Source organism: Gymnoscopelus microlampas (assembly GCF_963454915.1).
Source record: "Gymnoscopelus microlampas genome assembly, chromosome: 20".
Classification (NCBI taxonomy): Eukaryota; Metazoa; Chordata; class Actinopteri; order Myctophiformes; family Myctophidae; genus Gymnoscopelus; species Gymnoscopelus microlampas.
The window spans coordinates 13,573,182-13,584,610 of NC_139957.1; the positions used below are offsets into that span (position 1 = coordinate 13,573,182).

General features: G+C 38.8%; 1 protein-coding gene across 2 annotated transcripts; it reads left to right on the plus strand.

Moving 5' to 3' along the window:
- Window positions 1-271: 271 nt before the first annotated feature.
- On the plus strand, window positions 272-9,258 carry zfyve21 (zinc finger, FYVE domain containing 21). Of its 2 annotated transcripts, XM_084044818.1 has the most exons (8): window positions 272-440; window positions 2,880-2,930; window positions 4,042-4,210; window positions 5,461-5,536; window positions 5,672-5,763; window positions 5,960-6,013; window positions 7,183-7,313; window positions 8,521-9,258. In XM_084044818.1, exons 1-8 carry the CDS (start codon window positions 315-317, stop codon window positions 8,554-8,556), a joined length of 735 nt encoding a protein of 244 aa, XP_083900944.1. In that variant the 5' UTR covers window positions 272-314; the 3' UTR covers window positions 8,557-9,258. The 2 variants fall into 2 exon arrangements, with proteins under 2 accessions (XP_083900944.1, XP_083900945.1); XM_084044819.1 differs by lacking the exon at window positions 5,960-6,013.
- The last annotated feature ends 2,171 nt before the right edge of the window (window positions 9,259-11,429 follow it).

An 11,429-nucleotide genomic window follows, 5' to 3' on the forward strand; every position in this document is an offset into this window, starting at 1 on the left:
TTAGGCTTGCTTGCTTGCCAACATCTTTTTAATTATTATTTAATCCGTGGTTCTCAAATATTTTCATGAAAATGTTTTGTGACCAGGCAGGGGAGCATTTGTGTTGTTCGAATGTTTAACAAATATTCCAAATATTCCACAGATCTACGAGCTCCTGTGAGCTTGTAGATGCAGTAGGTTTAAAGTGCTCATGTGGTTTCTTTTGGGCTTGTTTTCCTAGACCTCGTTGCTTATTTCTCTCACATAACCTGGCAACAATGGTCGGAAAGGAGCCCTAACTGACTGTTTGTACAGAAATCTGTTGTTGCTGGAAAATGTCTTCGGTGCCTGATGGCAAAAAACTAGTCCGAAGCCCGAGTGGCCTTCGCATGGTGCCGGAGAACGGTGCTTTCAACAGTCCGTTCTCACTGGACGAGCCCCAGTGGGTTCCGGATAAAGAGGTACGTTAGTGGTAGCGGTTGGACGATGGAATCCTGCCACATTAGGTCCCCCGGACCTGGGCGTTGTAATGTAGGCACTGCTCGGTGTTACAGCAGAAGTGGTGACTCATTTGATTCTGTGACCATGCTCTTATGATGGAAATCATGGAATGTATTATCTGTGGTGGAAGAAGTACTCAGATATTTTACTTAAATAGCATCAACGCAATAAAAAATAAAAACTGTTACAAGTAAAAGGCCCGTGTTGAAAATGTTACTGAGTAAAAGTACAAAAGTATTGGCATGTACTTAAAGTACCAAAAGTAAAAGTGCTAAAATGTTTGAAAATAGCAGATATGCAAAGCTGGTGAGCTGGTAGATCTGCTATTTTCAAATAGCCTAGGTATAAAATAGGGCTTAAGTGGTTAGTATATGTTTTATAATATAATAATTTATATCTGTTGCAAAGTACCTACTAGTAGCTAAGGTTTTCAAATAATTGTAGTGTAGTAAAAGTACAATATTTACCTCTAAGATTTTGTCAAAGTATTGCAAATTGGAAATACTTAATTAAAGTAAAAAGTAACTCAAAATTGGGCTTAGTTTCCACCACTGTGTATTATTACCTCATCTGAACGTCTTCTCTGTCTGATTCGATCTACATTATTATTAATGTAATTCTTTGTAATTAACAGTAGACAAGAACTGGGACTTTAATTGTTTAACATGACTTCATGCTCCTATCAATGTGAAGTTTATTTGAGGTAAACTATAGTTATGTGATTTGGAACATTTTGACATTTCGTTTCAAAATGTCACAAAAGAGAATGTGTCATGTGATAATAAGATGTAACATCGCAAACGCCTTTTATTGCAAGTGGTACCCTGGAAGTCACATACTACGATATGTCACAAATCTGGGTGTAACAGCCTGTCAAGAGAACTAATTTCAAGCTAGCAAGCTACAGCTAACAGCTACTATGTCCTGCAACTGCCACTATAGTCTATAAGCTGTCTGGCAAGTGGATTTAACATGTTCACTGGCGCCTCAAACATCTCAAAACGTGTTTTCGTATAATTACTATGTTATGCCTGTGGCATGTATTGATAAGCAACAATGTATATGTAGAGACTGTTGACTGGCTGAGTGGAGGCAAGGAAAGCTTGTGGATTGCCAAACATTTAGGACTGATATCTACAATTCAGTAACAACAGTGGAGAAAGTATTACTTTTTTTTTTGTGTAAAAGTATCAATAGTGCAATGTAGAAATACTCTGTTACAAATAGAAGTCCGGAATTCAAAATTGACAAAAGTCAAAATACAAAAAGTATTTGTATCAAAATGTACTTAAAGTACCAAAAGTAGAAAGTAAAAATACTCATTATGCAGAAGGTTCCATTTCACAAGTTTTCAAATGTATAACAAAAATCTTTTGAAAATAGCAGATCTGCAACGCATTGTGAGCTGCTATGGGCTATTTTCAAATGGCCGAAATGTATATAGGGATGAAGTGGTTAATGTATGTTTTGTAATAATAATTTATAAAGTAATTAGAAACTAAAGTTTTCAAATAATTGTAGTGGAGTAAAAGTAAATTGGAAATACTCCAGTAAAGTAAAAAATACCTCAAAATTGTACAGTATTTGAGTAAATGTACTTAGTTACTTTACACCACTGATATGTACTATCCAGTAACAATAGCCCTCCTCTGTCCCTCTGGTTTGTCTTGGCTGACCGAGGTTATGGCATCATGCAAGCAGAAAGATACATTATGTGGGTTGGGGAGGAGAAATGCGAGCTGCCTTGCTTGCACTGGCTGCTTAGAGAAGCATTTGGCACAGAAGTGAGCTTAGTCAAGTTAATGATTATTTACCTGCTTGTTTTCCATACACAGGATGTTTTTTTCCCTGTAATGCTAGCTGCAAAACAGGGATTGGCTGGACATAATAGTTGAAATGTGTGCTGTTAACATTTTTCAGTTACACCAGCCACTTGCTGTGCCTCGGAAGTCTGTGCAGTTAATATCGTTTCTAACGCCAGCTGACTGACAGTGACAGTAACTAGCGAATGTCATGGTTTTGACCTAAAATAAATAAATGTTCGCTTCCAATGTAATGATGCAGGCTTGTGTGTCACAAATGCAATTTTAGCATTCAATACAAATGCTTTAAGCACAAAGAAAGAAACAAGACAGAAACAAGTTTTATGTCTGGACTACATATTGGAACCGTAATAATATATCTGTAATTTAAGTATCTGTGCTGGCGGACAGACTTCTTGTATTTCAGTTTCATGGGTCTATGTCAGTATGTGAGGAAATATCTTCCGCTAAAACGTTTTGTGTGATTCAGCACCTTTTTGCCCTGTTGAACTCCTGCCTGTTTTAGATCCTGCTGAACTTGAATCCAGCCAGCAGCACCATGTCTTGCATAACATCCTGTTTTCAATTATCTTACAGTGTCCCAGATGTATGCAGTGTGATACCAAGTTTGACTTCATCACAAGAAAGGTCTGTTTTGTTTTGTAACTACTGTGGGGTGCAAGTCACTGTTGTATGAGTTTATATGAAAAAGCAATGAAGTTAGACAAAACTTACACATCACTAGAACGTTTATTTTTGTTGTTGCTGTATGGTGACTTCTCTTAAACTATGAGCAGCATAAATTAAACCGGTTGGAGAACACTAACTGATAGATTTTCGTGTTTCATTTTCCTGTGTGACTCAATTTCGATAGCAAATTATGTTGCAAAGTGCAATTAGACAATTAAATGGCCAGTGAGATGGTATGTATCCTCCCATTATGTTAGTTATATTATTATTTCTATTACAATGAGGCTGTCTGTGTATGTATGTATGTATGTATGTATGTATGTATGTATGTATGTATGTATATCACTCTGCAAAGGTGTCCACCAGAGGGTGCTGAAAACACCAAAACAAACATAGTATGCTTTGGGTTTGGCTACATTCTAAGTCTATTGCCAGATGTTTCCTCTATCCTCACTTGAACCAGAAGTTTAATTCGGTCTGCAATTTTGACAATCATGCCAATCCTGCTCCATGGAGTGTGAAGTGAGGACTAGGAGGCATCTCTGAGCAGCTATGAGCGAGGAAATATGAGTGTATCCTTCCAGGAATATTTTCCAGGAATATTTTCCAAGCTAAACGGCATGATATTAATGACTCTGCCCCTACAGCTGGCAATGTTACATTTTACATTTATATTTAGGAACACTCATTAATTAAATACGTACAATGTGAAATGTAAAAATGAATTCCAAAGGATACTATTTTCATAGAACAACCCACCCCCACTTACCTATGCATGTACTGTGTATGCCTCATGAAATGTCAGCAACAGTCAATACAAGTATGTGATTGGTTGATGATATTAATGATGTGCAGACAAAGGTTCTTCAATTGGCCAGGTCAATTGGCCAGGTTCTGATGTTTGTTATGTTTTTGTTTTTTTGCTTGGCGGTGTCACGCACTGAAAATAGCTGATCTACAATCTCACAACAGATTGGCAATTTCTGGTGCATGACACCTGCGTGCAACTAAAGTATATCTCAGGCTTAATAGTGCTAATTGTAGTGCCTGTCTCTTGCTTGTCTCCCAGCACCACTGTCGTCGGTGTGGCCGGTGTTTCTGTGACAAATGCTGCAGCAGGAAGGTGGCCCTGCCCAGGATGTGCTTTGTGGATCCTGTCAGGCAGTGTGCAGAGTGCAGCCTCGTCTCCCACAAAGAGATGGAGTTTTATGACAAACAGCTCAAAGTGCTCATGGGAGGTGAGCGCTTGCTGTAAATCACAATGGCAGAATTTTTTATTGATCAGAAATGTAAAATTTGGTTTATACTTAGTTGCATGTTGGTGTCACACAGAAAATAGCACTCTAATAATCATTCCGAAATGCCTTAAAAATAATTACAACTCTTTTTACTCCACCTCATAGCCACCACAGTGTGAGAGAGACCATTTTGTAAAAGTAGGCCAAAGTCGCTTATAATTTGCGGACATGGCAACACTGTGCTGAATGTCGCTCTGAAAAGTAGCCCAAAGTCACTTATAATTAGAGGACATGGCAACGCTGAGTGTGGCGGTGGCGTGCACGCTCGTCTCTCTCTCTCGCCTAAAGTAAACAGTTTGAGTTAGATAGCAAGTGTTTATAGCGAGCACATTATTCTATGTGGTAATACCCATACAGTTGATGCTAGCCAGTAGTTGACATTAACTTCAGTTTCTAAGCCACATTGTCAAGGCAGTGTGCCGCATTTGTGGAAAAATGATATTCACCGCACAAGTTAATCTAATCTAAGATTGCATTAAAGGATTTTAAAATGGTGAGGTAAACCACTGCATACTTTTTCATACCATTATAGCCCTATGTACACCCATCCTCATGCTCTGGTTTAGTTAGTTCAGTTTGTGGTTATAAATAAGGCCCTTCACCACCACTCCGTGTCACTCAGCCAGGCTCTTAATGATAAATCCATTAGCAGCCAGTATGTATGGTGCTCCATGGGGAAGAGTGGGTTGGCCTCATACTGTATGCTTTATTCATAGTGACATTATCAATAGCTCAGTGGAACAAGGCTCTGGTAGATTTCATTGTGCTGGACTGCAGTGTACATTTTACATGGAACTTTCTATTTATTTCTATTAAATAAAAAATTGTAAAGGAGCACTTCACCTATTTTCAACCGTATCTTCATATTGTTGGTCCTCACTAATACTCATTGTAAGATGGTACCATTTCATGTCTACTCGCTCTGCATCTCAGAGGTTAGCTTTTTATAGAAGCAAGAACAATGGCTTCTATTTCAGCATGCTTACTTTCTGGGAAAGAGGCTGTAGTTTCCATTAGCTTAGAATCCCCACCGATGATGTCATTGTTCGGCAGGTTGCTGAACTGTCTACAGCCCACCTCTGAATTATATGAAGATGCTATTGAAAATGGGTGAAGTGCTTTTTTGTGTTCTGTTTTATTCAATTTTTCAGCTTTTTCAGTGAATGGTTTTGTTCTGTTTTCGTTCTTAGGTGGGACATTTGTGGTCACTCTGGGCACATCAGACAAGTCTGAGACCATGATGTGTCGCCTCTCCAATAACCACAGGTACTGTCAGTGTTTCTTTAGACACCGTCCAGAATTGACCCCTGACCTGTGGAGGTCTGTAAATCTCAACTAACCAATGAAGCCTGATTTATACAAGCTCACAGCACCCCCCCCCCCCCCCCCCCCCCCCCCAAGGTATCTGTTCCTAGATGGAGAGAGTCATTTTGAGGTGGAGTTGTCTCGTATTTCCAGCATGCAGGTGTTGACAGACGGTACCAGTCCAGGAGGTAAGGCACAGGGTCTTCACTGCTCCAACAGTACAACCTGATGCTACTATAGTGACCAAGCAAAAATACTACAGCTAACATGAATTATGTTTCTAACAATAATGTGTTCTGTTTTATATTAACAACCTTCTTTCTTCTTCTTGTACTGCTTTGACTCACGGTGGCCTGGGGTCTTTTCTTCTCCTACTGGGCTTAGAGAATGACATTCACACTTACACCAGTCTACTGGACAGTCAGTATATCTCTGAAGGTTAGACCTGGCCGGCTCCATAAAGTGTCTCAATCTTCTCAGTGTCACTCCAAATCACTCTATTATTCCCATGCATCTTGTGTGCGTCCCATTTCATAGCCGGTGTGTCCTGGGAGTGGTGGACATTAACATTAATTCCATAGTGGCATACTCTTTCCAAAAGAGTCTTTATTCTCAGTCAAGTCTTTCTTCTGAGCTAAAATATGGATTCTTTTCCCTGGAAGAAATTTCCCTGGATGTCACCTTTTTACCAATTTTTCCCAATTCTAAATAGAGTGACGTGAGTTGGGATCAAGTCCTTTTTCCTTGGTTCCTGGCTTTGAAGACAATGTGTGTTTGTGTTCTTTTCTGTTTGGTACTGGACAGAAATTCAGATGAATTAGATTATTTTATTTATTTATGTTGCTCATCCATTTGTCATCTTTTTGTTTGTGAGGAACCTGCATGTTCCATGTGTTGTGTTGGTTTGGTTTTGATACTTTACGTAAAAAAAATACGTTTTTAATAATTATTATTGAACTGTCTGTCTTGTCTAGTACATTAGTGATATTATACAGTTAAAATGCTGAATGCACGTTCTCACAGGAATATAAACTGATACAGGAAGCAGATATTGGTAAATGGATACCTTGGCATTTTGTGTGCTGTTTGTTGTCCTTTCCTGGACATTTGTCATTCTCATATTTGGAGTATAAGACACTTGATCCGTTGTCCGCTGAGGTACCTTTAAAGTGGCCTCTTTAAGTCATTGGCATTACTTAGATTACAAGTGTCATTAAATATCTAGCTTGTGGAACCAGTTAGTTGCAGTGAGTGATTCTAATGTGTTGTTGATTTCTTTCAGTGAACTGAAGTTTCAGCTATTTCTTATTCCAACTATTTTTGGATTGTGCCAGAAAAGATACCAGGCTAACATGGAAATTGTCACATATTCCGCAAAATGTTCTACAAAATGTCATGGTAGCCCTTGATGGTAGAAATCTGAAGTGAAGCCAGTTTGCTGTCTTCTTTTATGGCTAAAGAGACAGATGAATGATATATTGTATAGCCTCTTTGACAATTGTATCCTATTTAGTTGACAGGTAATTTAGTCCTTCATTATTATCAGACATTCTTAATCTCTGTCATACCAGTTCATCTCTCTCTTTATGTGTGTACTGTACGTCCAGGAGGAACCTCGCGGGCCAGTGGTATGTTGCTCCATTATAAGCCAATGGGCTCCCAGGATGCCCAGCAGCTTCGTATGGAAGCTGCTGAGGACAAAAAGGTGGCGTCAATGTGGCTGGCCGCCATGCACAAGGTACACAAATCAAGAAGATAATGGTGATAATACTGGATGTAATGAAAATAATAATAGCAATAATGATTGAAATTCTGGATTGCTAGGATCCCTTTGATGGTGTTTGAGTGGTTGATTGATTGTATACTTTATTGGACAGAAATGTAAACAGCATAAAGTACAGTCAGACATTTGGGCTAAAAGGATAACACAAAAAAAGTCCTGGGGGCTTGTTTCCATTGTGGCCATATATGTGTCAACACATTGTCAAGACACATTAACAGATTCAATATTTTCACAGTACAGTTGGTGCAGGGACTGGATACACTTAATAATGGAAATGAATATGCCTAATGCAGGATATACAGTATAAGACGCATTATACTATATCTGTTTACATAGTGCACTGTAATGTACTGTATACAGTATGTACATTCAGCAGTTTATGACTATTCAAATTGTATATCTGCAGCTGTAGTGAGAGACCAACAGTTGAAGAGTGTAGTGCACCAGGGTTTGAGTCACTGTCTGACAACCTGTTATTATGAACTCGCATTTAGCCTCCTCTTGTCTTTCACTCCTAGAGGAAGCAAGACAAGCTGTTATGTATAAAGGTTTATGCCTTTGTGTCATTCAGTCCAGGCCCCCAGGGATTATTATTTGTGGCAGTGGGAAGTGTGGTGATCAGAGAGAAGCTGTCCTTACGGTCACATGTTCAATCCCCACAACAGCCAGTGTACCAATTAACAGCCTGATGTTTATTTCTCTTCCTACACTATTATACAGTCTATAATGTACATTTTATATATTTTTTAGTGTATATTGTGTATATTTCATAGCTATTTATGCCTACCTTTATTATAACATATCATTGCTCATCTTAAAAAACAAAAATACAAAGTAATTAGAAAAAAATAAACGGCAAACAAAAATTATTTGGCAACATAAATAATACAACAATGGATACACAGTATGAATGAAAAATAAATATTAGTAGAAAAGGGTGTATGTGCAAGTGAATGTGGGTGTAAGAGTGGAAGACTATGATCTCAGAATCAATATCTGCCTCTCTTCCTCTCCCCAATCTTTCTGTTGTCTGTCTGTCTGTCTGTCTCTTTCTTTCTCTCACGTCCCCACACTCTCTCCCCCCCCCCCCTTTCTTTTACCCTTGCTCTCTTTCCAAACCCTCCCCCCTGTCTCTCCAAATCTCTTTATTTCCCACACACAGGCAGCCAAGTTGTTGTATGAAGCCAGGGACCAGTGATCTGTCCAACCAGACAGATGAACTCGACACCCGACAGCACACATCCAAGTCTCTCGTACCCTCAGCCAGGCTGGGTATGGTTTCAATCCTAGCTGTTCCAGTTCTGCGTATTCATTCTTTTTCAGTTCTCAATGTCTATGATGATGATGATGATGATGATGATGATGATGATGATTATTATTATCACCCTCGTGGGAATATTTTGAAACTGGTTTATACTACAACAAACATCTTAATTATGACCTTTTTAAAACTAGCAAAATTAGGTCTAATCTCTTTCAAAGAGTGTTCATTTTTCACATTTGTTTAATACTTAAAATTCAGGGCTTGGAGCAAAATTGCAACTAATTGAAGAGTGAGACAGCTGGAATAGAGATTTTTCTGATGCCTTTTGATGCCGAATTATGTTTATCAGTTCTAATCCCATTCTTCTCAATGCGGAACTGGAATTGGTTTGTGAGACTCAAACCCTGTGCCTCACACGATATCTCTTAATGCCTACAGTCTGTTCTCTCACACTTAACTTGAACTCTTAATGGTGGTCCATGCAATGTCATCACTGATGTCATCAAGTACAAGTCCTAACTGTCCGTCTACATTCAAAAAAATATATACACAAATCTCCTGGGTTACTCTGAGGATTGTTTGTGTGTCCACTAGAATGTTTTGGTTATTAAATTGCTGTCTGGGTGCTGGAGAGAACTGCTTTGTGTGTGTCAGTCACAGGTCAGTATTTAGTTTTGTGAGGGCAGCCCACTAACCATTGTTTTTTTCTATAAGTAAACAACGTAGAAATCTGAGAGGAACACAGTTAAGAGGAGAAGTACACAGTAAAATGTGTGTACTACAAATGTAACCAAATTGTTACATTTGTATACTCGCAGAGTTACAAATGTATAAATGAAAAGGATTTTACAGTGTAGGACTCAACCCTAGGCCTAGTCTCGGGTAGCCAGATGATTGGATATCTCCACCTGCCAATCAGTCGGTAGAGATCTCTGAATGTCTGTCTGATTTCAGACAAAGCTGAAGGTATTCAGGTATTCATATTTTTTTTCCACTAAACAACTGGTCCAGTAGTCTCAGCCATGTGAACCATCGATGGACCTGTAGGTGTCATTCTAAAAGAAAATATGCAGCATTTTCCTTGAAGAGTTTAAATTAGTCTGTCAAACAATAAATGACAACAAATTAATCTCATGAATTGCTGTGATTAATACAAAATGTTCAATCGCATACTATTACCATATTAAACTACTATAAAGCATATTAATGAGGAATCCACGCAAAAGTTATATCAAATTAAATACTATTGTTTAATAGAACGTATTTAATTCATAAATTCGAGTCGAAGAGCACAGACTTAGGTTTCTTCTCCAAACTATCTTTTTTTTCCTTTGGACTCTGATCCACCACCCCATTCGGATGCTATCAGTGCATTGAATGGGACATTATCACTTTTTACCAGCCATTGAATGGGCGAAGTAGGCGACATACTGACCTACCATTCATTGGGTGTTATCAAGACATACTGACCTACCGACGGAGATGACTTAACAAGTCCTGTTTTGGTTTCATGACGGAGGCGCGCAGTCTCAGGCGAACTAGAACCAGGTGAAGGACCACCGAGCGAGCTAAAGCGACTGAGTTGCCGTCCTGAACGTTGTGACGTGAAAGGGACTGTTTCGCCTCCGAGTAGGTCAGTAGCTCCTGATTACGCCCAATGAATGGTCTGACAAATTGCGGGTAGGTCAGTATATCGCCTACTCGTCGCCTACTCGCCCATTCAATGGTCTGATAAAACGGGATAATCTCCCATTCAAATTCAATGCATTGATAACATTCGAAGCCGGTGGCACATGAAACATACTCAGTCCATTTACCAGTCAAATGTCTGTTTCAGAAATAAACACATTACATTTTAAATAAACTGTGAAACAGCAGAGAATATGTGTTTCAAGCAGTATTTACCTAATTTTGTAATGTTTAACAAAGGATAATCCCTGTTTTGAAAAATACTAAACTGTCTCCGGGTCAAAGTTATGTCTCACTTCCTGACCAGCACCCATACACAAAAAAACGAATGACACTTCCGGATGTGCACTTCAAAATAAAACCCACACAAATCATGTTATTGACATCAATTCCATAAATGTTTTCATTAACTTGTTAAACATTTCAAATTAATGGCATTCGTTAACATGTTAATTGAGACAGCCCTAGTTTAATAGTTTCACGTTTGAAATGCTTGGGAGAGCCGGTTCTCTGAAAGGGAAGATAGGTGCAGTGCTAAGTTCAGTGAAGTGTTTCTTTCTTACTATACTGGTTTCACACTGGACCTTGAATTTAATTGGGAAAAAAATAGAAGATCTACGAGTGGTTGTACAGTAGATTGGCTATTTTCGGCAAAGAGATTTGGTGTAGAGGGAAAGATTAAGGGGCCAAGGATAGAGCTCTGGGGGACCCCGGTCAATGAAGTATATAGGGTTTAAGTGGTTTGTTCTTCTTCCAAGACCTTGTCAGAATGTGTATGCTTTTGGGTCTCAGCCCACAGGTTGAGAAACACTGCTCTGGAGGCAGTTGCATATGCTTTCACCCTAAAAAACAATGAAAAAAGGTGCCAGAGCTTTGACAAAACTTCTAGTGGACACTATGATACAGGCTGTTAATTAAAATGGAACACCTTTTGGGAGTTTTACGATAAAGGAGCCTATGACTAACATAGGTTCAAGTGAAGTGTGTTTTTTCTTTTATACATTCTGTTTATAACTTGGCTTTCTGCTTAAGTGTTTGCAGATTATTACAGTCCTTAGGCTTCTGTGCCAAAGGAAACGACAAACTTTTCACTGATTCTAGTGAAGCTTACAAACATA